The 26,621-nt window shown below is 40.5% G+C and overlaps 2 protein-coding genes across 6 annotated transcripts; one reads left to right on the top strand and one right to left on the bottom strand.

The window, feature by feature from the left end:
* Positions 1-2,504: 2,504 nt before the first annotated feature.
* LOC116676728 (major histocompatibility complex class I-related gene protein) lies at positions 2,505-7,738 on the bottom strand. The gene is made up of 6 exons (XM_032507636.1): positions 7,675-7,738; positions 5,953-6,219; positions 4,477-4,755; positions 3,769-4,071; positions 2,785-2,901; positions 2,505-2,618 (listed from the first exon to the last, which is right to left on the bottom strand). Exons 1-6 carry the CDS (start codon positions 7,721-7,723, stop codon positions 2,518-2,520), a joined length of 1,116 nt encoding a protein of 371 aa, XP_032363527.1. The 5' UTR covers positions 7,724-7,738; the 3' UTR covers positions 2,505-2,517.
* Positions 7,739-8,498: 760 nt separating this feature from the next.
* Positions 8,499-19,008, top strand: LOC116676721 (zinc transporter Slc39a7). 5 transcript variants are annotated; one of them, XM_032507633.1, is made up of 9 exons: positions 8,499-8,663; positions 10,526-10,800; positions 10,903-11,055; positions 11,876-12,044; positions 13,142-13,222; positions 13,987-14,121; positions 14,398-14,511; positions 16,783-16,978; positions 17,485-19,008. In XM_032507633.1, the coding sequence occupies exons 2-9, from the start codon at positions 10,534-10,536 to the stop codon at positions 17,819-17,821; spliced, it is 1,452 nt and encodes a 483-aa protein (XP_032363524.1). In that variant the 5' UTR covers positions 8,499-8,663; positions 10,526-10,533; the 3' UTR covers positions 17,822-19,008. The 5 variants fall into 5 exon arrangements, with proteins under 5 accessions (XP_032363524.1, XP_032363522.1, XP_032363521.1 ...); XM_032507631.1 differs by having other exon boundaries at positions 10,526-10,836; XM_032507630.1 differs by having other exon boundaries at positions 10,526-10,854.
* The last annotated feature ends 7,613 nt before the right edge of the window (positions 19,009-26,621 follow it).

Below are 26,621 nucleotides of genomic sequence, written 5' to 3'. Positions count from 1 at the left end.
TACTTGAGCAGCGGGTCGTCCACTAATCGCAGGGTTGGTGGGTTGATCCCCAGCTCCTCCTGCACACGTTAGTTTCCTTAAAAGAACACACTTATTGGGAGTTTAGCTTACTCACCATTACCCCAAGAGTTAGACAAGTTGATACATATCCTTCTCATCACCCTGCGAGCTGTATTGTGTCACCAATTACTAGATACTAAAAGCATAGTTTACAATCCTGGGTGTTAACCAGGGAGACCAGGTAATACCATGAGGTTTCATAGAATTCTAACCAAAAACACTGACCACTGAATCTATGGCTATGCTTGCTCTGGATATGGATCCAAACACACCTGTAGTCACCTTCAAGAACCACCGTGTCGTGGTGGATGTCTCGCAGCGGTCTCCCACACCAAATGCATGTGTTATATGCATGTGTAATATCCAGTGCGCCACCACCTGTTGCTCAGCCTGCTTAGCTATTGTTATGAGACTGTCACATATTAACTATATATCCTGTAAATATGCTAAAATTACTGTGACTTTTCTAATGTGTTTAAAGTTGAAAAATCAAAAAACAAAGACAATGAATAAAATAAATATATTTTGCAATCAAAGAATATTTTTGTTGTTATCAATTGTGGTCTCCAGAGTAAACTTGCTCTGAAGAAACTAAAATATGTGTATATTTAAACAGCACAATTTGTATAATAATGATAATAAGAAGAAGAATTAAATTTCCTACTGTTTTACTAAGTAATAACCATATGTTATATTTGGCAAAGAGTAATGCATAACACATGATGTCATGCTGCAGCTGTAAGAAAAGGATATTTTTCATCATCGTCAGTAAAGTCAGCTGTTTGCCGGAGTCACTTCTTTCTGTGCAACGACATCCTCTCCCTGAGCTGAAAGGCAGCAGGATTTTATCTTTGATCTGAAACACACGCTTGTGTGCTTCACCAGCGTTTGGTCACTAAGTATTGTTCATAACCCATTGGTTCAGTTTATAGGTTAGAGGTGAACATTATGTTGGGGGTAAAAGAAAATTGAAAAATACATTTTTGTTGTAAAATCTAAAAAACACTTTAGTATTTTCAGGCCTGAAACGTATTCCCATAATATTTCTGCAGGGGCTTTACAGTGACTTTAAGGTGTTCTATCTTAAATTCTTCTTTAAAAAAAAAGGACAGAGAGATGTCAATACATGTCTATTACATGCAAACGCAATTACACATAGCAACTTGTGACATTACACACAACTAATAGCACCCTATACCTCCAGCAGAACATCTGATATTGTGCCAAGCATCTGAGAGAGAAGTTTAATTTGGTAGCTATCAATTTCTGCACACATGTATTGTCAAAATGATCCCAAAGCTCGAACTGAACCAGGACGTTGCAGTTGCAGGTCGTCCAACATCTTCTTTCACCACAGCTCATTATTGAAAGCACGTTGATCATATGCTCACTGTTTTTATCGGCTCATTTGATTGATTAATGCTGAGGTGCCAGGCCCCATTCTCACCAAATGAGCATTGCTAAAACGTGTGTCCTTCTCTTTTGCCGGATGTCTGTGACCTTACGCTTTACGTGTATAGCCAAATATTCAGATATTTAGTGAATGTTCCTTATATGAGTGTGTGTGTGGTTGTAAATGACAGGCAACATACGTATCTGTATGTGATTAAGAAGATTGTATGAAGGTCATTAGTCCCCCTAATAACTGCATCCCTTACCTTCACTATAAATATCATCAAAGGATGTAGTTCTTGCCAGGAAACTTCTTAGGAAATGATTAAGAATTACAGATATTTCAGAAATTTCTAGATGATTAGATTTGTTTGTTTTTTATTCATTTACTTTGTTGGCTTCAAAGTTTCATTCATTGTTAAATATGTTGGAAAATACTACAATCTCCCTAACTGATTTGGAAAAAGATTCAAACTGTATACTGTAGTCCTCAATACAGCCCTAAGAGTATGTGTGTTATACTGTAACACTGACCACTTTATCATGAGAAGTACTTGTAAGAAACTTCTGCACCTGAAAAGGTCAACTTAAGGCTGGACTTTTAGTATTAATTATAATTAATTATTACTATTATGATAGTGATAATGTGGGAAAAATGTGTCTTTGTTTGAGTGCATATGAACATCTTCAGCTATGTGAAAAGAAAACTTCCTGGCTCCCTGTGATATCAATCCCTGCTGCACATTCAGTAACATCAAAGCATTTGTAAATTGTGGTTTGTACTTGTGAGCAACTCTCTGATCTCCACATCTGTGGTCTTCCGGAGCAGTCGCACCAGAGCTGGTGTGCCTCCACAGTTCTTCAGGGCAATCTTCAGCTCTGACGGTCGTGCATCAAGTCAGGAATCTCTAGATTTTTCTTAGAGACAAACCTGTCAAGGAAAATGTTGACTCCTCACTCAGAGTTCAGCTTCCTCTTCTAATCTTTGCTGTCACCCTGTCAAGAAAAGTAGCAAACACATTTTTTCTCATATTAGTGTCCTCAATTTGCAGAACATTATTTATTTTATGGTGAACAGGGTATTAGTTGGTTGTCCACACGGGGGAAAAGAAAATCAATTTGAGTGTATTTTAAGGTAGAATTCTTACTGTTAGCAGGCCGGAAGCCTGAAATACAGATGAGAGAAAACAATTTTACATTTCAGAATTTATAAAAGAAGAACAATAATAAATGGATTGATTTCCCTGAAGTACCACACATAATATAGGACGAGACTATCAGCGGTATTCATGTTAAAGTTATTAGTGGAGTAAAAACATATTTTTTCTTCACCATAATTGTTCCTTCTCCAGAGTCCAGAGATGCAGAGTGTCAGCAGCAACAACAACAGCAACAACAGTCCTACAGCCACTCCAACAACAGCACCAGCCGGCAACTCTGAGGGACGAACTGGAACCGACACACAACACGCACACTTTGTGTTCATTCACATTGTAACAACTTATCAAGCCATTGCTTCTACACTTCAGAGTTTAGGATTTAGGAGTTAAAAGCAAAAATGTACAGGCACTTTTTCAATTAGCCACACAGTGGTGCTATTTGATCTTCACTCTTTCTCATTGTTCTCTGGTGCACAGACTAACATAATTACCATTTTCTCGTGGCGCCACCTACGTGTGAAAAGGAACTTTTGCAGCAACTCTCAGTAAATGTCACCACTGGTCCGCATACTATTTATTTGCAGCTGTATCATACAAATAAATAGTTAACAAATCATACATTGTGATTTCTGGATGTTTGTTTTTTTAGATTATGTCTCTCACAGTGGACATGCACTTACGATGACAATTTCAGACCCTCCTTGGTTTCTAAGTGGGAGAACTTGCAAAATAGGAGGGTTTTCAAATACTTATTTTCCTCACCGTCTCTCCCTCTCCCTCATTTCTATCATCTCAATACTGTCTCCAATACAGGCACCACTTGTGACTGCTTTTTTTTAGCTGATCTTTTAACATAATTGTATGTGTTATGTATTTATTAAGTTTTATGTTCAAGCCTGTGTTCTGTGTTTTACTTGGCTGTGAGACAACTTTCCTCTTGGGGACAATAAGGTTGAAATTAAAATGTTGGCATTATACGCACAAGTTTCTCAGAAGTTCTTTCTTGGATTACGGCCTATGTTACCTACCGACATTTATTGAAATCGGCTGCAAACAAATAAATACAAAAGACCACAAAGATAACCACCTTGGCAAAGGTAACAAAGACCATAGCTCCAAGCAAACCAAGCTCCATCACGTCTGATTCCAGTCTCACCTCTGTTGGTCCTGATCTCTGCTTTGTCCAGTTTGGTGACGATGTTGTCCTCCACACCAGAGAGATGAAACACACAGTCGTACCTCCTCCAGTCTTCATCTGGGACTGATGAAAGGTCCAGGTCTACACTCATCTGGAAGGATCCATCGTGGTTGGGGAGGATCTCTCCGAGGTCCACGTCCTCATGAAGCTCCTCTCCATCTTTCCTCCAGAACATCATGGCTCTGTCAGGGTAGAAACCTGTAGCGTGGCAGCTGACTGGAGAGGACGGAGACTTCTGGAGGAGAGACACTGAGGGAACCTCTGCAGAGAGGCAGACACTAGAATTGTATGCATCTACATCTTTTTTCCTTTGTTTTTTATCTTTATTTTTGAATAGTTCCATAAGTCTATCCTATTTGTTCCTGTATATTCTGTATGTGTGCTGTCTGTCTTATATTTTGACGCTGTAGCACTATTTTGCCTAAAGATGGTCTAGTACTGAAACGTTGCCAACTGTTAAACTTTACATATTTTCTGCAAGTTAGACAGTGTGAGGGAGTTTTCTTTGCAGCTGCTGTAGCACTGAAATTTCCAAATTTGGGATCAATTAAGTATATCTAATCTAATTTATTTTTTCCTTTTTATTTGAATGTTGCAGTGCATTAGAAACAGAAAAGCCACATGAACACTGAGCCCATACAACAGTAGATTTGTCTATGTGATTACCTTTTCTCTGCAGGAAGCTTCTCCCATAGTGCACATACTTCTTCAGCCAATCAGGACATTTGTGGATGTAGTAGTTTTTATTATACTCTAATCTAGCTTTCTCAGCATCCCATCGAAGCTTGGTCATGAAGGCCTGTTGTTTTGGAGCAATCCATGTCAGCGTCTGCAGGTCCAACGCAATAAAGTCTTCTCCGTCATAGCCGTACTGATTAAAACCAATAACTTCTCCGGTCTCATCGTCCCACTCACAGCCGTTCATCCTCTGTAGGATGTGGGCACCTGAGAGAGAGAGAGAGAGAGAGAGAGAGAGAGAGAGAGAGAGAGAGAGAGAGAGAGAGAGAGAGAGACTACAGCAAAGGTGACCATGACCACAGAGAAGCTGGAAGCTATATTCACTGCCAAAGGTCCATAATTTAATTTTTTGTTAACTTGTTTTTTGTTGTTGTAATTAACAAGCGTCTTTTAAAATAACGGTAGCCAATAATTTCAATCTGCCGCTAATAAAATGATCCAAACCAAACCGAAGCCCTAATCATGTTAAAAGCACCAGGCTACTGTTGGGAATGTGTTAACGGCAACGCGACATCCAACAATCCGACGTCTAATGTATAGGGGTGGGGAAAAGAATCGATTCTTAGATGCAGCTTGATTCTCTCTAGATCGATTCGATACTCGATGCAGATGAGTTAATAATCAATTATAATTATTATTTTTTGAAATGCGTTGATTTTTATTTAAAGGTTACTGTCTCCAGACAGAAAGACGGAAAGATGAAAGATGGGATAATGGACAACTTAGAGTTTAGGCAAGAGTGCAGAAAAAACCCACACAAAAATGGCCAAAAGGATTTTTTTTTTATACATGCACATGATCTAATAAGACAAAATAACACAAGTAGGCTGTTCATCTACTTTATCACATCCGACCCCCTCGTGTTTCATGTTCTAAGAAGCCGATTCTCCGCCTTTAAACATGACTGAGCCTCTGACATGGAAGATCACTGAGAGAGAAGGTGACTCAGCATGTTGCATGGTATGACTACAAAATAAAAAACCTCAGTAGACAAAACATTATAACTTGTGTGTGACAAATACTGCACATGTCAAAATCTAACAAACTCAGATTAATATGTATTTTTTTTTTAAATCACACAATCGAGAGGCATTGATAATCGGTTTAGAGTCAAATCGGCTCCTGAATCGAGTGGTGAGGTGCCCAGAGATCCCCCCCCCCACACACTAATGTATCAACAAGCCACGCAACTAACTTCAAAACAAAAACAATAAATGTTGAGGCGTGCCTTGCCTTTTGACCAATAAAAAGGTGGTACATGATAACCAATTTGACAACATCGTAGTAAATATTTCCGGTGCATCTAAAAGCGTGCTCGTTAAGATACCAGCACAAACTGGTGATTAAAAAGCCCCCCCCCTTCCACTAGGCTGGCTACGGCCGATGAACATAAACATACTGTACCTCCGGTTTGGTTCAAACGTTGCTTCAAGCTGTCAATGTTGGCTCTGAAGACCTGCTGATTCCCCGAACACTTCAGAGCATACCACTCCAGGTGTTGTGGGTCGTCCTTTATCAGCTTCCTCATCCAGTCCTGTTTGGGTTCTGCAGACCTGATGTTGCTGTCACAGTAACCGACCTGGACTTCATCAACCAGCGCCGCGCCCACAAACTCTGGAAGGTTAGGGACTCCAGAAGATGCAGTAAGGAAATATTTCAGGGAGTGTTTCACTGCAGGACAAAGAGAGAAACATTTAAAATCTGTTAAATCACAATGGGATAAAAAAAAAGAAAACAGAATAGGCTTATATTAAAATATAGACCCTACCCCAGCCCTAAGCATCTCATGCTTACATCCCTTAATAAAGAGAAGTCTAAGTCTCTTTGTACATTCATGTGGATTTTTTGATTTAATATCTTTTCTTTTATTGTCTATGTTATTCATGTGGATTTGCCATTTAATCATCCTGTTTATGATGTATGTGTATGTTGTGTCTTTAAGCTACTGGGACCTTGAATTTCCCGTTGGAATATATAATAAAGTATCTATCTATTATCTAGGTTGTCTAACTTTTTTTTTAACGTAGCCCTATTTGAGCTCATGCTCTTTTGCATTTGTGCATTGTTATGATCATTATTAAGGAAAACTAGTTAATGTGTTGGAATCCCTGTAATATATAATGTTGACTGAATTATGTCAGACCAACTATAAGCAATGATATTGGGGGACAGTTGCCTATTCATTGAATTACTTTATGGACTTGAATTACACATTGCATTCTGTGTAAAAACAATCATACTAGCAATATTGAACGTCAAAATATAGTTCTTTTTCATTTTGAACATGAACATTTGAAAATTGAATTAATTGTCAACCTATTGGTTTTATCTGGCAAATTGTAATTTCTTTTTTAATATTACCCCCAATTTCACAGCGTTTTTAAGTGAATTCAAGGAATATAAATACAAGTCTCTCAAACCTATAGAAAGAAAAGAGTAACACAACTGTCATATTGTATGGTGACCCTTTTGAAGAGTATGTTCATTTTGTCTAATTGTAATTAATATTGTTTAATCACCCCCCACACCTCCCTACATTTTATTATTAGGCCAATTATTTGTAGTATATTTGAATATAGCCTACTTTTTTAATAAAGTTTTGGGGAAAAAAAGTCATCTTAAGCCTTTTATTGATGCGATTGCGCAGCAGAAAATAATAAAACTCCTTTTCAAAACCAATACGTCCATCGCCCTTTCAGTGTTCGGGTCCTAATGAGAATGAGAACATATCGTCACCTTCCTAAAATAATCGCCTAAGTCGTTTTTTCACGTTTTTCAGAAAACACAAAAAACTGAACCAAATACCGAACATATTTTGACTTAGGCAGTTATACTAAAGGCGTAGAATCACATGACCTGTTCAACTGAGAATGTAGGAAATTGTACCAGAGGTGGCCAGCACCATGAGGAGATGATATAGGCAAGAAAATACTTTTTGTCAAAAAATGACTTAGGCGATTATTTTAGGAAGGTGACGATATGCATTCAGTGTCAGAGCCTACATAGACACGTAATGGCGTTGCTGTTATGTAAAGTCGTGACAAAGTGAAAGTGCAACTGCTGTGTTCCCAATGTCGCGCTACAAAGTGACTTTAAACAAGTTGCAGCAGTCCCGACGGATCTTACCCGCAGATGTAACGTGACAGAAGATCAGCAGCACAAATAACTTCTCCATCTTGTTTTGCTGAGTATAAGGAGCCTGGAGCTACAGTCAGCTGATTTTGTCTTTCATGCTGAACCTGCGGAGGGCGTGTCCCTCACACTGTGACTTGTTGGAAATGACAAATGGAAATATTATAGCTTTCTACCACTTTCAGTTTTGTGGCAATTCATTTTCAACTCATAAAGAAACTATTTATCAAAACCTTCACATAATCACATTTAGAGAGAAGGGGATAGAAAATGGTAAAGTAACAAAACTACTGCGAGACAACGTGTTGTGGAGTTCAAAGTCCTATACTATTTCTCTCTAAAATGTACACTATAGTATACAATGGTAATACTCAAATAATTTAATGTTGTTGTACATGTGTATTTAGGCTATCGTGATAATAAAATGCATTCTATTCTATTTAAGTTAATGTGCTTTTTAATGCTGTTTTAATCTAAAAAGGCCCATTTTCAATACATACATTTATAACCAGTCTACACACTTCTTCCATCCTGTTCTCCTCCAGGATGCTGCTGTCTCTAGCAGCCTAAAGTGATTAGTCTACAACGCAACACGTTCATCTCGCGATACTTCTATTGAGACATCCTGTGTCTTCTTCTTACATCTTGCCAAATCCAATTATTCCAGTATTTATGCGTGGAAAAGTTTAAGAAATAATGCAAAATACGTTCACATGTTATGATAACATGCTCATGAAAATAAAACAAGTTTTTTTATTTTTATTTTTTAAATCTAAGTAGGGACGATGAGGACACACAGAAGGAGGCACACATGGAATTGAGTGCGTTCTCGCGAGATCTTGATGAGCCTACTTCAAAGTAAATGCCACGTCTTACCAGTAGCATCAAGGCAGACAGAAACATTAGCAGTTTACCTAACACACTGTACGCATAACAGAGAGTTATTCAGCAGCCCAGTAGGCAGAGATATCGGACACAATCCGGTAAGAAGTAATTGTTTGTTTTTTTACTGTATGTCGCAGTTAGGCATGTTGCTACTGCTGCAGCAACATGCTAGCACGTTAGCTAGTAACCTTAGCTTTCTGTACAACTTGTACAAACCAGAGATGCGATTTGACATGGAGTGTTTGCTGTTTACTGTGGGATTAAAGTTAACACTTAAAAAAGAAGAAAGATAACAGATTATCCGCTTTACCGCCACACGTGATGTCTGAAGCCCCCGAGTAAACACAATTTCAAAACAAAGCTAACTCTGACTTGCAAGTGAAAAGGATGATTTTTGAATAAGCTAACGGGGATAGTGTCGTTGCAGTTACATCAGTCTGTATCAGCAGGTATCGCGATACCTGCTGATACAGACTGATGACTACTCTCCTTCACACTGTCCGCATTATATATTATAACAGCTTTACATCATGGCGAGGCAGCCAATGAACAGCAGAGCATAACATGAATCACTGGTGGAACATAAGTACATTTACTCCAGTAACTACAATAACCCTAACCCTAACTTACTTTGAGTATTTCCATTTAATGCTGCTTTATTTTTCTCCAGTTTGGGATCCAATATTGTACTCGTTACTCCACTAAATGTATTGTGACAGCTGTAGTCACCTGCAGAGTGAGTTATCCTTCAGATTATCAACACAAAACATAAATAAACTAATACATTATGTTTTATTATGACAGGTTATGATACCCAGCAGCAATGAGGCAGTTCAAATAAGGCCCACCTGTACTGGCTGTAACATTAGAGTGATGTACAAGGGTTTTATTAGACTGTCGTATTGCTACTTTTCTTAAGACATGACCATAGACTGTATATTATTACTGTTAACAGTCTATGGACACGACACATTGGAGCACTTGTTCAATTACTGACTTTAATGCAGCAGACGCATCTCCATTTTGAGTGCTTTTTGGCTAGCTGCCATGTTGGCACCATCATACAAACTGGCTGATCTGATCTATAGAAAGAAGAGCTCTACCTGCAGACAGGTCATACACCCCCTTCTCAGTGAAGATGCACGGGTATCTGATAATTAAAGCAGGATGTGGTGTTAATCTGGAACACGTTTGACTACATCTGATAATTTGATTACACAAGGTGGGGTAACGGAACAAAAATTCCGTTCAAGTCCACATACGGACCAAAGTATGGTAGTGGACTGGTAGCTGGAGAGGTGCCAGTTCACCTGCACTGCCAAGGTGCTCTTGAGCAATACACCGAACCCCCAACTGCTCGGGTCGCCTTTCTACGGGCAGCCCCCTCACTCTGACATCTCTCCATTAGTGCATGTATAGGAACTGAGCATGTGTGTGTAATTCAGGTCTGTGTGTAATAACAATAGTAAAACATGGTAATTTCCCCATGCGGGATTAATAAAGTATACATTATTATTATTTGCATTATCACAGTAATGTGTACAATGTAGCAAGGCAAAACATAAATCATTTCCCTTGATTATCTGGTGGAGTTTATTAAAGTAAGTGGTTATTAGGGCAACTAAATCCAATCTTTTTATCAGTATCTCGATCGCAATTTTGGCTATTCACAATCGCAAAAACATTGTAATCAAGCAAAAAGATTATTTTTGAACATTAGATTTTAAACTCTTATTTTGTCTTGTGTTCTGAAGGGGAATTTAAAAGGTTCAACGGGAAAGTATTAAGGAATTTTCCACATTTTATAGTAGTTTCACTGTTGATTTGTTTCCCTGTTTTTCTTCAACGAATGCAACGCCTTTCCAAAACTGTGATTTTAATAGTGACTAATATCATTCTGAGCAGCCTGACCAGTGAGTTTTTATTCATTCTGACCTCTTCCCTTTTCTCTTTGTCAAAGGGGATAATATGGGCTGTATACGTCTGCTGGCACTGACACTGGCCACATCTGCAGTACTCCTGTTAGCCTCACATTCAACCACTGCCCATAGCCATTCCCATGGCGACCACGGCCACGGCCACGGCCACCATCACCACGGCCACTCCCACGGAGAAGACGATCATGAAGACGTGAAGATGTTCCACGGAGCGAGCAAGTGGAGCGCCGAGGCCAACATCCCTCTCCAGGAAGAGGAACACCACGGGCACGCTCATGATCACGGGCACGCTCACGATCACGGACACGCTCATGATCACGGGCACGCTCACGATCACGGGCACGCTCACGATCACGGACACGCTCACGATCACGGACACGCTCACGGACATGCTCACGGACACGCTCACGGACATGGGCACGCTCATCAGGATGCGGAGGATATTGTTCGGGTGCACAAGGAGGAGAGTGGACACGCACACTCCCACGGAGGGGAGAGGGTGAAGAGGGAGGCAGAAGGAGAGAAAAGGGACACGGTGGAGCTGTGGACACAGGTTTGGTCATGGGTTAAAACGGGTTGTCTGTTTGGCCAGGGAAATCTATTATCTGTTAGACTTGGGTTAGACTGAATAAAGCTCTGATTCCTCCCATTACAATCTACACCGTTAAAGTACGAATATGTCAACCTGCGTGATTAAAAATGGGCAAAAGGCTGTTTAAGAAGAGCCCGATCACAAAGTCAAATCAACATTTTGAAGAACTTGTTTGAGAAATTTTGGGAAAATTATGCTTATTTGTGTTCTTGCTAAGAGTTTGATGAGAGGATCGATAACACTCTGAGACAAAGGAGTGGTGTGTATAGTCTCATCTCACTCTTGGCAGTAAGCCCCCCCCCCCCCCCCCCCACACACACACACACACATGTTGAACTAGTTCTTAAAGGGCTGGTACAGTGATTTAGTGAAATTGACATTCAAAACCCATAACTGGTTGTGTTGCTTCATAATCATATTCTGTTGTACGTGTTCGTGTTATTTTGTTTACCTGAACACGTTACAATATAAAATAATTGAGCATAAATCTGCTCAACTCTATTTTTCATTCAACTCCAATAGCAGGACTCAGACTGATATATGGCCAAAAACAAACATTTTATATCCTTTGTAAGCGTCCCGGGAGCAGGCTTTCCATGTAATGATTTCTTTATTGTTGTGTTATTGGAGCTGATGCAACAATGTCATAATCAAAACATTTGAGTTCTGCTCCTTTCCTCGTCTAACTCCTGTTTGACTGTTTCTCTAACTGTTTTGTCCTTTCTGCTGCCTTGTTGATGACGTTCATCATCAGTAATCCTCCCTCCATCGCTGTGCGCAGGCTATCGGAGCGACCCTGCTGATCAGCGCGGCTCCTTTCCTCATCCTGTTTCTGATCCCAGTTCAGTCCAACAGCGACCAGCACCAGAACCTGCTCAAAGTGCTGCTCAGCTTCGCCTCCGGTGGACTGCTGGGAGACGCCTTCCTCCACCTCATTCCACACGCTTTGGGTGGGTAGTCCATCCAAAGAAGCTTGTATTCCCTGATCTGTTTGATATTTACATCTTCTACGGCAGGTAATTTACTCCATACACACAAAGGAAGGACATTTTTTCTCCTTTCAGCTCACATTGTTTTTTTGTTCTGAGAACTCACTTTCATGCTGTCTGGAGACTGACCAGCAGAGTTAGATTCCCATCTCTGACACTTCTGCGAAATTTAGACGGATTCAAATATATACAGGATCCCCTTCACCATACCTAGTTATTGGCATGGTTTTATTTCAGTTAGCTTAATAGCTGGTTTGATTTGCATTGAGAGATGATGCTATGAAATGAACTCCAGTTGAAGGAGTTGGTCTCATTTTATTCTTCTAAAGGCTTGTTAAAGGTCCTTGCAGAAAGGTAGTCTGTATGCCACTGTTTTTAAATTGATTTAGGACCCGGGGGTTTTTATGATGACATTGTTGTTTGAATATGAGTGAAAGTGTGTTTATGTATTTACAAGTAAGTGTCTCTGTCTATTTGAAACATGCTGCTGCCACTTGTCAGGACACTCTTGTAAAAGTGTTTTATCCTGGTTAAATAAAGGTTTGAATGAATGGAAAGTTCCCCATACCAATCTCTAGGTATGGGGAGGAGTATGTGATGATGGGGGGGGCTATTTTAATTCCAAGGGAACTTCATCTGGATGCATAGTATCCTAGATACATGAAGTAACTGACCTTTTAATAATACAAATCTGCCTGCTTCTATGGGAATTTAACATAGGGATGTGTGTACTTATGCCTCCTGCATTTCTTTATTTACTAAACATTATTCATTCACAAAGAAAATAGTTTTCCTTAAAGGTTGGATTTTTCCAATTTCCAAAAGATGATTTTTTTATTCCTCTTTTTAATCAACTTTAGCATGGGTATGTAAACTTATGAGCACCATTGTATATATTGTATATTGTGTATGTGTACATACTCTACATACAAAAAAATCCTTTCGTCTGAACCAATAACCGAATGCTCATCTAAAACGGACGTGGTAGCAGGACGTTCCGTTTGTCTGTTTGTGTTTAATGTCCGTTTCCTCTTGTGTATCGTATTTGTTGTGCACAGAGCCCCACTCTCACCACGGAGAAGAAGATCATGGACACTCGCACGCAAGTGAGGAGTCACGTGACCACGGCCACTCCCATGGTACGCAGCAATATCCTTTTAGCTAATGTATCATTCAGTTAGTGTTGTTAACGGGTGATTTCAGGTAACAAATAGTCAACGAAATGTACAAAAGCCAAACACAACTGTATACTGGATTCAGCAGAAGAAACATTCATCTTTTAGTTAGTTTTTACTGTGCATTTATGTGAAAACTTGACTTTGGCCTCATAGGTTGGTTAACAACACATCATAGTAAATCACCTTGCATCCAATACACAGCACAACATGCACGGCACAGGCAACCATAACAGTGTGAGGGGGATACACATTTAGCAAAGTTATCGCATTTGGTATGAAAGACTTTTTGTAAAGGTTCGTGGTTGCTGCGGCGGCTCTGTAGCGTCTTCCTGAGGGCAGTTTTATGAATTCTTTAAGAAGGGGATGAACAGAATCAGAGTTTGTGTGGCGTTTTGGTTCATCTGCATGTTATACAGTACATGCATCCCAGTTATTTCTGCTCTTTCCCAAAGACATACTCATGCTCATACCATGCAGACATATTACACGTTTAAACACTTTCAGCAATACGGCGCTTTAAATAATAAAGTATTCTGTATTGGCTGTAAAACTTAAGATAAAGTACAATCAACAAAAAGATCCTAAATATATTTAAACTACCCTACAGCTTCAATGGGCTGGTATTAGTCAAAACGGGTGGAAAACAATGACCGTCAGTATGTACCAAACTCTATCCACATGTATCCCAGCTTTAACCAGCGCTGATTTGTCCTCTGCCTGCACAGGAGCCGCCCACGGTCACATGATGTCAGTGGGTTTGTGGGTTCTCGGTGGGATCATCGCCTTCCTGGTTGTGGAGAAGTTTGTGCGGGCCCTGAAGGGAGGCAGCGGCCACGGACATTCCCACGGCCACTCGCATGGTACGGCGCTGGAACTTCTTCCTGACAGAAGACTTTTTTCATTGTTATACAGTACATAAAGTATTCATCTGCAGGACAAAGTATTCATTGCCCCTGAAGTGAAAGTCTCCAGTTTCTAGCATGTGTTATCTTGTATATTTGTATGTCCAGTATATATTGACCTGAAGGACTTATGAACGTAGAAATGGTCATTAAATCGGCCTCTGTAGCCACTACTCGTAATCTCAATAGTTGATCTGCAGACGGGCCTAATTTGAACTTTATGTCACATTTCAGATGCTCCCAAGGAGAAGGACAGTGATGGAGAAGAAGATAAGGAAAAGAAGAAGAAGAAAGAAAGCAAAGACAAGAAGGTGCCAAAGAAAGAGGAGACACAGGAGAAGAGCACAGGTGAACCATACCTAGATCTGCACAGATTTAACACACAGCTCCCTCTGCTGGTCAGGTACTGACCTGCAGTGAGGTGACGCATCACGCAAGATATTCACAATTTAAAATCATAAGCAGATAATTCCCAATTAACTTGCTGGTTTGGCAGAATAGAAGTGACCTATGCACATTTATTACCAGAGGCTCAGACTTGTGCCCCATTTAATTTGTCTGCCTAAATTAATTTTTTTCAAGTTTATAAAACATTACCTATCTGCCCTGAAACATCCCTACAATCTAATACAATGCTACTTTTTTTAGAGCTTCTGAAATAAAAATGTAAAACTCAGTCAAGGGTAAAACATGGAGTCTTTACTATGTAGAGTTCGGTAGTTTGTTTGATTGATCTGATATTGGTTATTACAGTCCGCAATTAGACTTTTATTATGGTAATGTGGTAGGTAAAAAGTACTTACAGCTAACTTTTTGCGGGTTCAGATCTTAATGTTAACGTTAACCTGCTGTGTTTAAAAAACAAATATGGGCAGGTTGCTCCCTGCTTGTAGATTGAACAACAGAAGAATCTCTTTGATATCCACGCAAAATTGGTATTGCAACTGAATTTTCCTTAACCTAATTGATATTGAATTGTATCTCTAATGTAATCGAATCATAACCCTGTGAATCAGAATTAATTTGGGGAATCCTTGACGATGCCAGCCCTACTTATGAAGCGCGTTTCACAGAACTCTATAGCCTCTTTCCGACCACGTGGTTATAGGAACAGTCCACTTCTAAACAGCTCTACTAACTACTCTCCCCCAAAGCGTTTTTTTTCCATTTGCTTTTGCGCTGGCCAAGTGGCCATAGGAACTGACCTTTTGTTATTATAACACAGCCGTCTAACCACCACTATGCGCAACTGTGGCCAGAGGAACTTAATAATCCCCAAATTGGTCCAGTCAGAACACGAGAAAAAAGCGTTCTAAGAACGATATGTTATTGGAACTGCAACAATCCCTCCTGTCGGAAAAAGTAGCTAAAGACACTTTACAGTAAAACCACTACAGTAGGCACGTTCATGACAAGTGAACAAGGTGGTTTTGGATTCAGCACAACTCCAGTTATCTGGCACTGAAAACACGTGTTCTTGGGTTTCATTAAAACACGTGTCAACCATTTATCATCATCATCCAGCCTTTATTTGGCATGTAGGGGAAGAATGCTATTGACAGTCATGTGCCCGCAGGTGCTGCTGGCACCGTTGTGGTCAGAACGTTGTGACCTCTTTTTAACAGAAACCGCTGATATATAACTATGGAAGTGTTTCCTGATGCGTTGTCCTAATGGAGGCTGATCAACAGTTTGCTTATACATTCTATAAACTTGTAACCTAATTTATTCTCCAGTCTCTCAGCAAGGGGGAGCTGGGAGCAAATTGTAGGACTTTAGCCACCCTTAAGCAAGATGCATGACCAAATAATTACAATTTTTTAATGCAGAATTATTTGCAAAGAAATGTTTCAATGAAACAGAAAGATTGTGTAAAAATGAAGAAGGAAATGAGTGAAATGCCCTGAAGTCTGTGGCATTTTCCTTATAATTAATGTTTGTTTATCTGTGTCTTGTACTTTTCCCCCAGTCCCTTGTTCCTGCAGCAGTGTGAATTTGCCCATGGTGGGATTAATAAAGCATTTGTAATGTACAGTATGCAATCCAATGTTAATCAGAATTGATTTGGGAGATCACTGGTGATACCCAGACCTATTTTATAGAGCGCTTTTCACTGAACTCAGACACACTTTACAGAAGAACCACTACTGTAGGCACGTTGATAACAAGTGAACATTGGGAGTGGTTTTAGATTCAGGACAACTCTGTTGTCGGCCATCTGAAACTGCAAACACGTGTTCTTGGCCTTTATTAAAACACGTGTCAATCATCATCATCATCAAGGCCTTCATTTGCATGTAGGGTAAGAATGTAATTGTGTTTCTTCCTGTGAGCTGAAACGTGCGGTTCTTTTGACTTGTCAGTCATGTCCCCGCAAGTATGTGCTGCTGGCACCGTCAGAACATTGTGACCTCCTAACAGAAACGGCTGATTCAATCCTACAGAAGAAGTTTTCAGCCATTCTGCACTGCTTTAATATGCAACTCAATTGTATACAATATATATGCGGTAGGAGGTCCCTACTCACTCTCTCTTTCAGCTTAGAGGTCCCGGTCTAAAGGATGTTGAAGACCTCTTCTGTAAGCTTTGACCTTAGTTCTTCCTTCTCTCCACTGACAGACATCAAGGTGTCGGGCTACCTCAACCTGGCAGCCGACTTCACACACAATTTTACCGACGGCCTGGCAATCGGAGCGTCGTTCCTGGTTGGCCCAGCGGTTGGCGCCGTCACCACGCTCACCATCCTGCTGCACGAGGTCCCGCATGAGATCGGAGACTTTGCCATCCTTGTCCAGTCCGGCTGCACCAAAAAAAAGGTAGCTGACTGCTCGGGCTTCAGTTCATGTGCTGTACGTCAACTAAAAGCACAAGGAATCTTTGGGTCACAGAGAATCAGCACGAGCTTTTTTTAAAGTGTATGAATGAAGTTTATCAGCCCAGTATTGAATAGACCCAGTCATCAACATATATGGACCCCCCCCCCCACCCTCTGCTATCTGCACGGTGATCCCCCTTCTCTGATTGGTCACTACAATTCACTGTTGATGTTAAAACTCAGTTCAAACATGTTAACATTTGAGTGACAAATCATCAAAGTTTGAGCTGAGGCCCAATTGTAGGGGAAAAAAAATGAAATTAGTGAAAAGCCCTAAAGTCTGTCATCTATTTTTAATAAGTATTCTCTTTACGTACTGTATATTTATTTGTTTGTTCATCTCTGTGTCTTGTAATTTCCCCCCATCCCTCGCTGCTGCAACAGTGTGAATTCCCCATTGTGGGATTACGTTAGACTGTAGTGAAATATCTTCTATCTTTCCCATCAGGCCATGTGTCTCCAGTTGCTGACTGCCCTGGGAGCTCTGGCCGGCACAGCTTGCTCCCTATTGGCCGAGGGCGTGGGCGCGGCGGCGACCGCCTGGATCCTGCCGTTCACGGCCGGCGGCTTTGTTTACATCGCCACGGTCACCGTGCTGCCAGAACTGCTGGCGGGCCGCTCCAGCTTCGGCCAGTCTCTGATGGAGATTCTGGCGCTGCTGTTCGGGGTGGGCATGATGGTGCTGATTGCCGAGTACGAGTGAGACGCAGCCGAGTGGACGCAGAGGGTGAAAAGGTCAAACGGTCGGGGGGAGAAAAGAAAGAAAAGCTGGTTTTAAAGTAGAGTTCAAGTAGACGGTTAAGTCAGGGGTGTGTTTCTCTCCTTTTTTTTATTAATTATGTTTTTGGGACAAAATCCACATCCATTTTTTTTTTTTTTTGGTTACTGTCTCTTTTTTGTCTTCTTAAAAAGCTGCACAGACTGAGAGCTGGATGGAAACAACCTGATGGGGAAAGGTTTTTCGAGGACGGCTGTGTTGTTCGTTAAGGGCCTCCCATCAGGACTAGAGGAGAAATCCTTTCTGTCCAGTGCCAGAAATCACTCACCGCTTTTACCACGCGGATCAATCAGCTGCAGCTCTACTGCAGCGTAAACAGACGGCCAGGTTTCCTTACAGAAGTGGCTTAAAGCAGATTCATCTTCCAGCCATAACACCACATTTTCTATCGTTTTGCAGGTGGTTGGTACATTTCAGAGTCAGTCAGTGAAAGAGCAGAGAAAGCGATGGACTGGCTCGGTTGTTCTCCCTGCAGTGACCTGCTCACTAACACGTGTTTAATGTCTGTTTCATTGGAGAAAAATTAGTCTTAATGTTTTACATTCCACAAAATAACAGTAAATGTCGTGGCTTCTACAAATGTACTCTCAAATTATTAAAGCCTTCATGAAGGGAAATGTTTCCTAAACAATCTATTGTTTATTTCCAATGCTAGGATAATACTGACAGCTGTGATGAACATCTCCGATAACGCTTCATTGTTTCCAGTGATTACTTTTCAGCATATTCTCTAACAACTTAATACTTGAAAATGTATTGTACTGTGATAATGATAATGTACATGGTTGAATGGCCTGTTTTTATTTAGCAAGTTAAAAATTCACAGAGCTGACCACAAGAGGGAGCAGTAGATCCTTCATTTTTAAGGTTTAAGAGTTTGTGTAAAGGATACAGTATCTGACAGATAGATTACACAAAGCGTGCAGCATTATGAAAACATTTAACCACATGTCAGGCAGGTTAAGTGTCACGCCCTCGCTGCTAATGTGTTTCATGTTGCTCTGCTTCTGTGTCAGCTTTCCCTGCACACTTTATGCAACTTTCTGATTGGCTTTTACAAAAGTGTTGAATTTTAAAAAATGAACCTTGATTCCATTTGTCCTGACAGACCCGGAGGAAGTCTCACGCTGCATGATTGAGACACATTTGTGATTTTGTGGGCTGTGCAAATAAAATTGACTTGACTTGAAAATGCATTTAAAATAAGAATTCAGGCTTAAATGGGCTTAGCCACTGTAGTTAAAAAGAGGTTTGTACATCCAAGTTACCTTTGACTACAAAGAAAACTCAGTGCTTTACACACACACACACACACACACACACACACACACAAAAACAAATACAAATTAAAGCATAAACGTGATGAAAGATGAAATCTGATAGTAATAGAAAACAAATTATTTTTGTAATTTTACTGTCTATAAGAATAAAAAGTACAGTGACTCAACTGTGGCGTGATTACGTTTTGAAAGAAGTTTATTTAATCTCATTTTATTTTTTTCCTTATTAGATTATGTGCAGCACAGCTCTGGTCACACCTTCCTTCTCTGGAAGCCCTCTTGCAACATGGACCTAGATTAACTCTAAAACCAAAATCGTTCAGAATAAACGTCCTTACGTTTTGAAAGAAGTGTATTAATTATTATGTAAATTTTACTTCATTTCCTTATTCAAACAAATAGCCAGCAGTCTTTCTTTCTTCTGAAAGTTAGAGGAAATACTGGAGAAAAGAAAAATGCCATTAAATGTTATCAGAGCAGACATGAATCACAGGGCAGAGACACAAACTCTATTTCAGTATCCAAAACGTCCGTGGGACAGACTGAGAGCTGGATGGAGGCAACCTGATGAGGAGAGGTTTTTTGAGGACGGCTGTGTTGTTCATTAAGGACCTCCCATCAGGACATGAGGAGAACATTTTTTTAACATTAATATGAGTTCCCCCAGCCTGCCGATGGGCCCCCAGGGGCTAGAAATGGTGATAGGTGTGTCCTGCTCTGCCTTTGAGAAAGTGAAAGCTAATAAACAACAACATTGGCGAGGAAAAAAACTTTCTTTGAACAGACAGAAACCTACTATGGACCTCTTATTTCTTAAACACCAAATTTACTGACAATAAAAACATTCACATGTTTCGTCTTATATCTGTGCGTGTCTTACAATGAATCACTTCTAAAAGATGAAACCTTTAGCATTACAACTATTAAGATAGAAACTAACTACTCTAAATTCCCATGTTGGAGCAGCCTGGGTAATTAATTGCTGTGTGCAAATGATGCACCTGCCACCTTGTTTACATTGATGTATAAAAAACTCAATGTTTAAATCTGATTTATTTTTTTAAATTTGTTGTCAGATTAATTTAGGTTGGACAAATATTCCAGCTAAGTCATCATGTGGGTGCAACAGTCATTCAGACTCAGGGTTGAGTGTTTTAACCTTCCAACAATGAGCCAATTACCTCAGTATCAACCGGTGATGAACAAGGTGGGAATCCTCAGGGAGGCCAGAGAGCCATTTTGGCCTCATGTCTCTCAGCCAGAGGTCAAAATGATCTTTTTCCTCTACCAGCCAAAATGGCTAGTGAATATTTAAAGTTTAGCTGCATTACACATTAGCTGGAAAATGATGCCAATTTTGAACCCTGTTCACATCAGATATGCGTCGTCATAGTAGAAAGATTATAGGTGTTACTAATAACACTAACAACTGCTCTGATCTATTCCAGTGTTCACGTGAACCTGCTTGCAGGATACCACATACCTGCAATGGAATATAATCAGAGCAGACATGAATCACAGGGCAGAGACACAAACTCTATTTCGGTATCAAAAACGTCCGTGGGACAGACTGAGAGCTGGATGGAGACAACCTGAAGGGGAGAGGTTTTTTTGTGGACGGCTGTGTTGTTCATTAAGGGCCTCCCATCAGGACTAGAGGAGAACAGTTTTTAACTTTAATATGAGTTCCTCTAGCCTGCCGATGGGCCCCCAGGGGCTAGAAATGGTGATAGGCGTGTCCTGCTCTGCCTTTGAGAAATGAAAGCTCAGCTGGGCCGATCTGGAATATTGCCCCTTATGAGGGCATAAGGGGAAAGGTTACCTCCCCTTTCTCTGCTTTACCCGCCCAGAGAATTTGGCCCCCCCATGAGCAAAGTGGCAGTTGGTCAAGGCCACAACCCCAGCCTCCACTTTGCCCCCCCCCCCTTTCAATAGTTACAGACTCAGAAATGGTACATACCAATGAAAGCTCATTCTGGGACTGGCTCTAGTGGATGTAATTCTGCACAAAGGCTGAATTATGAGATGACACGCAGCACAGGGCAACAGGTCGGATTTGAACCCAGGCCGCTGCAGGACTCCGCCAACATATTTTCATTTTTTAATACCTTCATTTTTAAGGACTTAAGAGTTTGTGTAAAGGATACAGTATCTGACAGATAGATTACACAAAGCGTGCAGCATTATGAAAACATTTAACCACATGTCAGGCAGGTTAAGTGTCACGCCCTCGCTGCTAATGTGTTTCATGTTGCTCTGCTTCTGTGTCAGCTTTCCCTGCACACTTTATACAACTTTCTGATTGGCTTTTACAAAGTGTTGAATTTTAAAAATGAACCTTGATTCCATTTGTCCTGACAGACCCGGAGGAAGTCTCACGCTGCATGATTGAGACACATTTGTGATTTTGTGGGCTGTACAAATAATATGGACTTGACTTGAAAATGCATTTAAAATAAGAATTCAGGAATAAATGGGCTTAGCCACTGTAGTTAAAAAGAGGTTTGTACATCCAGGTGATCATTTGACTACAAAGAAACTCAATGATTTATACACACACACACACACACACACACACACACACACACACACACACACACAGATATATATATATATATATATATATATATATATATAGATATATAAATATATATATATATACAGTATATGTAAGCATAACATGATGAAAGATGACATCTGATTGTGACAGTAATAGAAAACAGGGACTATAGAAGATAGCGTAATAGTTGGCCATTCTCCAATTAATAATAAAACATAGCCTTCTTCCCCCCAGGACCAAAAGAACGGCAACAAAAATAAGACATAAATCCGTAAGATAACAGAAGAAGTTCTGGCAGCTCGTTACCTGGACTTTGTCCCGTAAATAAAAAATGAAATTTTGTGTGTAGCTACACTTAAAACACAGAACGTGTACTCTTGGGACTGTTACATAAAAAAAAAAAACCCATTTCCAAGAGTTCATGACATGAAAGCACTCTAGAAATGGTAGGTTTATTTTTGTCTTCCTACAAATTCTCTCATACAAAGCTGTTCAGTTAATTAACGTCTGAAAACAAGTGTACAACCACACAATCACGTTCTGTGGACAATTTCTGTCACACATCTGTCAATACACGGGTATATTTTAGCGTGCAAAACCTGATCAATGGGGGGGGGGGTGTTTACAATTTTTTTTAGTTGATGTGATTGCAGTGTTCAGACCATTTTCTCCATTTATCTTCAGTCACGTGTCTTTGGTGTATGTAATCTTATCCACCTGCCTTCATTCCTGTTTAGGACTTGCGTGGTTCACACCAATTAGGCCTAATTGCCAAGTATTTGTCTTGTTCTACTATAATAAGGTCAAAGATACAGATACATGATGTACTTGTACATGACGCGTACTTCCAATATCATCGGAATGTCACGTAGTGATTTTAACACTGCAACACTAGCAACAGGTGATTAACAAGGTGGTAATCCTCAGAGTTGCCAGAAAGGCAGTTAAGCCTCATTTTAAGTCAAGTCAAGTTTATTTCATCTATAAAAATGGAAATTACAGTACTCATACCCGCCGTAATACCCATAAAAACTAGAGCATAAATAGAATACAATAAATACACTAAAGTGCTTGTTTTGCGGTCTTAGCCTACCACTTCGCTCCATAGCCCTGCCAGTCAGATTACCATGAAGAGGGTGACCCGGGTTCCTTTTTACCAGACGATCGTCATATACCTGATCCACTTTATTTAACTCTCCCACCATTTCCCCAGCCCTTTTAGTCACTCTATCTATCCTGGCCTTCTCAGTTACCCCAAATTTAACAACCTGACAGTTTGCCTGCTGTGGACGGTAGTCTGTAAATGGTAAAAGAAAAGGTAATTAAACAGTTCCCTGAGGGTGAACCTGTGTTTGACGTGAGACTGTCTGACTCAATTTTTGAGTTCAGCTTAACAAATTGAGACATGTTTTCTAAAAAGAAAAAACTTAGAACAAAGAGATAAAACACCTGGAACCTTCATCATTGGAAGCTTATTTATAAGGACGTGTGGTTGTATCGTATCGAACGCTGAGCTAAATTCATAGTACAGAATTCTCACACACCGTCGCCCTACATCCAGATGAGCAAAGACACTGTCCAATTTACAGGCAACAGCATCCGGGCCCCCCCTTCCTGTCTGTTAAGCAAATTGGCGGGGGTCAAGATACTGCTCCACATGAGGCTTCAGACACGATTTTCTCCCATACCTTCACAGCTGTGGAGGTTAGAGCCACTGGTCTTGGATTTGGGTTCTGGTATACTTGGATTTTTAGGTACTGGTATGATGCAAGAGTGTTTCCATTAGTCAGACAACACTTTATGAGAGAAACAATGATTAAAAATACTTGCCAACTGAAAAGCACAGCCTTTTAATACTTTTGGAGACAGTCCATCTAGACCTGCTGCTGTGGTAGCTTTCAGCCTCATAAACAGACCATACACCTCCTGACTGTTTGTTTGTAGGGTACAGTCATCATCATCTGTGCTCCCAATCATTTCCTTAAGTCTTTGTCTTTCATCAGAAAAGTCTATTTTGTCAAATCTATTATAAAAAATATTTAGGTCATTAGCATATTCTCTGTGCCATTTAACTGTAAACTATTCACCTTCCCTTTCCCTGCAGATCCACTCATCAACCGCACTCCTTCCCAGACTTTCTTCATATCATTCACTTTAAAATCATTTTCTATTTCGCATTTATACCAATATTTCTCATTATCTGTATCTCCCCTAGCAAAGGATTTCCTTTTGTCATTAATTAACCTTTTAATTTCAGCATTCATCTAGGGTTTACAATTTATACCTTAACCCTCTTTTCCTATACAACCACATCATTGCAAAAATTGATATACCCACATGCGGACTCAGTAAGTTAATTCATGTCCTTGGCACTATTTTCAAAGACTGCCCAGTCCGTATTTTTGAACGCATCTTTTTCTCAATTGCGTCTTTTGTCACCTTTTTCACCGTGATCGTTTCCTGTTTGTCCCTCCTTATAAGTGGGACATATTTGGGACAGAACAGGATCCGATCATGGTCCGCCTTGCCCAAACTTGGTAGACTTATGGACACATACGCATCCTTGAATTATTAAGATTGAAACTAGCCACTCTAAATTCACATGTTGGAGCAGCCTAGGTAATTAAATACTGTGTGCAAATGATGCAGCTACCACCTTGTTTACATTGATGTAAAAAGATCAATGTTTAAATAACTCAATGTTTAAATCTGATTTCTGAAGTCATCGTGTGGGTGCAACAGTCATTCAGACTCAGGGTTGAGTGTTTTAACCTTCCAACAATGAGCCATTACCTAAGTAACAACAGGTGATGAACAAGGTGGAATCCTCAGAGAGGCCAGGCTAGTGGATGTTTGAAGTTTAGCAGCATTACACATGGCTGTAAATTATGCTAATTTTGAAACCTGCTCACATTAGACATGCGTCATAATAGGAAAAGCCTAGGTGTTACTAATAACACTAACCACCGCTCTGATCTATTCCAGTGTTCACGTAAATCTGCCTGCAGGATACCACATACCTGAAATGGAATTTTATACGAGAGCGGATATGAATCACAGGGCAGAGGCACAAACTCTATTTCAGTATCACTACGTTTACATGCATAATATTCCAGTTTTTGGCCTCAGTACTAAAAGAAAATATTCTGACTAAGCTGTTTACATGGCTAATGAAAATAAATATTTCTCTAATATTACCATTTACATGTTGCTGGTCAAAATGTGTTTTTTTTCAAAGATTTCCAGCGGTGGTGGACTTAAATACATTTTTTTGCAACTTTTCTATAGTTAAGATGCAGTAAATATTAACTTGCTGTGCAAAGTACTATCACATTCAGTAAAAGCTTTTACACACGCAGGCACGCACGCACACAAGCAAAGCCATGACAACGACACTGGTATTGTTTGTGTGTGTGTGTGTGTGTGTGTTGTGTGTGTGTGTGTGTGTGTGTGTGTGTGTGGTGTGTGTGTGTGTGTGTGTGTGTGTGTCATCATGGCAAAATATGGTACTGGAAACACCACTGCAGCAGGAATGAAGAGGCTGTTGGGAGTACTTTGGCGTCAATCTGCGGCCAGTTTACGCCACAATAGTGTCCCAGTCGTGCAAACTGCAGTCACAAATATTTACAGGTGTGGAGATCCACATAAAGCTTGAGTTTGAATAGGCTGCAACCCAGTCTCACGGCAGTAATGGTCACGTTATTTTGATCTATTGATTCGTCAGCAGGGACACGATTTTCTCGTGGTGGTGACCATTTGACGAACGGCCATGAGACTAGGCTGCAGCAGCCTGCTCTGGGGGACAACTACGGCCGCCGGGACATGATCTGCGGGCTCTGGAGGACGCGACGATGAGGAAATGAAATGCCACATGCTTGCGACAACTGCCATAACACTGGGCTGCTCTGGGGGACGCAACAATTGGGAAATGAAAGGCCACACACGGTAAACGGTGACAACAACGGCTACCGGGACACTATCCGCAGTCTCTGGGGGACGCAACAATTGGGAAATGAAAGGCTACATGCGCTAGACGGGGACAACAATGGCGATGCCCGTCTATGGGGTGCAAGTCCTCTGTTGTTTGACACATCCACCACCCCAACTACCCTCCTTATGCAGATTTTCTGCAGGCCTTTCAGTACTGTTCGGTACCGTAATGGTGCTGTTATCACAAAAGATGCTTACCATTAACATACATTAGTATAACATTCATTGCTCACCACCACAAAAAAAACCTGAAAATTGTGTCCCTGTACACAAATCAATAGATTATATAACGTCACCATTTTACAAACTGCCGTGAAACTGGGCTGGAATATAGGTGTGATCCAAGCAAGGGTGCTGGAACTAGGGGGGTGGGAGGTAAGGACGGGGCCCATTTTGGTGTCAGCTGGTGTGATCCCATCACAAAATGGTGTCTAATTTGAGTTTAATTTGAATGTTGCTATCTGGTTTGAGGCCGAAGCTGAACTCCAAAAATAAAACAATACATCAACAAGGTTTAAAAATAAATTGTGGTTCAGTCACAAACTCATGTTTGTGCGTGTTTTCAATGATGTACGTCTTTGTTTCTACTCGTTTACATCCATACAAAAAACCTGCAATTAGGACAATCGGACAAAGGAGGAGTCACTTATGTGTTATAATTGTACTTAATTACCATAAAGTTAATTGCAAGCCATCAATGGTGCTTATATTCTCTGTGACTTGTTTTCTTATCAACAGCTCATCATACCTGAACATGTAATGCATGTTACTAACTCGAATGCATGTTACTAACTCGACTTCTTCCCTTTCCCGGAGTCTTGTGCTCACTCGCCCCTCTCCTCTCTCCTCCTATCGCTTCCTGCAGGTGTTTCTGGCTCTGGATCTGTGGTTGGAGTCACCTGCTGCCTCCATGTTCCTGCTCGACACCCTCTGCTACAATTCTCCATGTCTCTCTCTGTCTGTCTGTCTGTCTGT

This window comes from Etheostoma spectabile, unplaced genomic scaffold (assembly GCF_008692095.1).
Source record: "Etheostoma spectabile isolate EspeVRDwgs_2016 unplaced genomic scaffold, UIUC_Espe_1.0 scaffold00003701, whole genome shotgun sequence".
In the NCBI taxonomy this organism is placed as follows: domain Eukaryota; kingdom Metazoa; phylum Chordata; class Actinopteri; order Perciformes; family Percidae; genus Etheostoma; species Etheostoma spectabile.
Note: the sequence above shows the minus strand (reverse complement) of the source record. Positions and strands in the feature narration are given on the sequence as shown.

Coding starts and splice junctions, on each gene's coding strand:
- LOC116676721 (XM_032507629.1), top strand. CDS start 10,534: ATGGGCTGTATACGTCTGCTGGCACTGACACTGGCCACATCTGCAGTA. Junction 12,045..13,141: donor CCTCATTCCACACGCTTTGG/GTGGGTAGTCCA, acceptor TGTTGTGCACAG/AGCCCCACTCTCACCACGGA. Junction 16,979..17,484: donor TCCGGCTGCACCAAAAAAAA/GGTAGCTGACTG, acceptor ATCTTTCCCATC/AGGCCATGTGTCTCCAGTTG.
- LOC116676728 (XM_032507636.1), bottom strand. CDS start 7,723: ATGGAGAAGTTATTTGTGCTGCTGATCTTCTGTCACGTTACATCTGCG. Junction 6,220..7,674: donor CTGTCACGTTACATCTGCGG/GTAAGATCCGTC, acceptor TTTGTCCTGCAG/TGAAACACTCCCTGAAATAT. Junction 2,619..2,784: donor CTGGAGAAGGAACAATTATG/GTGAAGAAAAAA, acceptor TCTGTATTTCAG/GCTTCCGGCCTGCTAACAGT.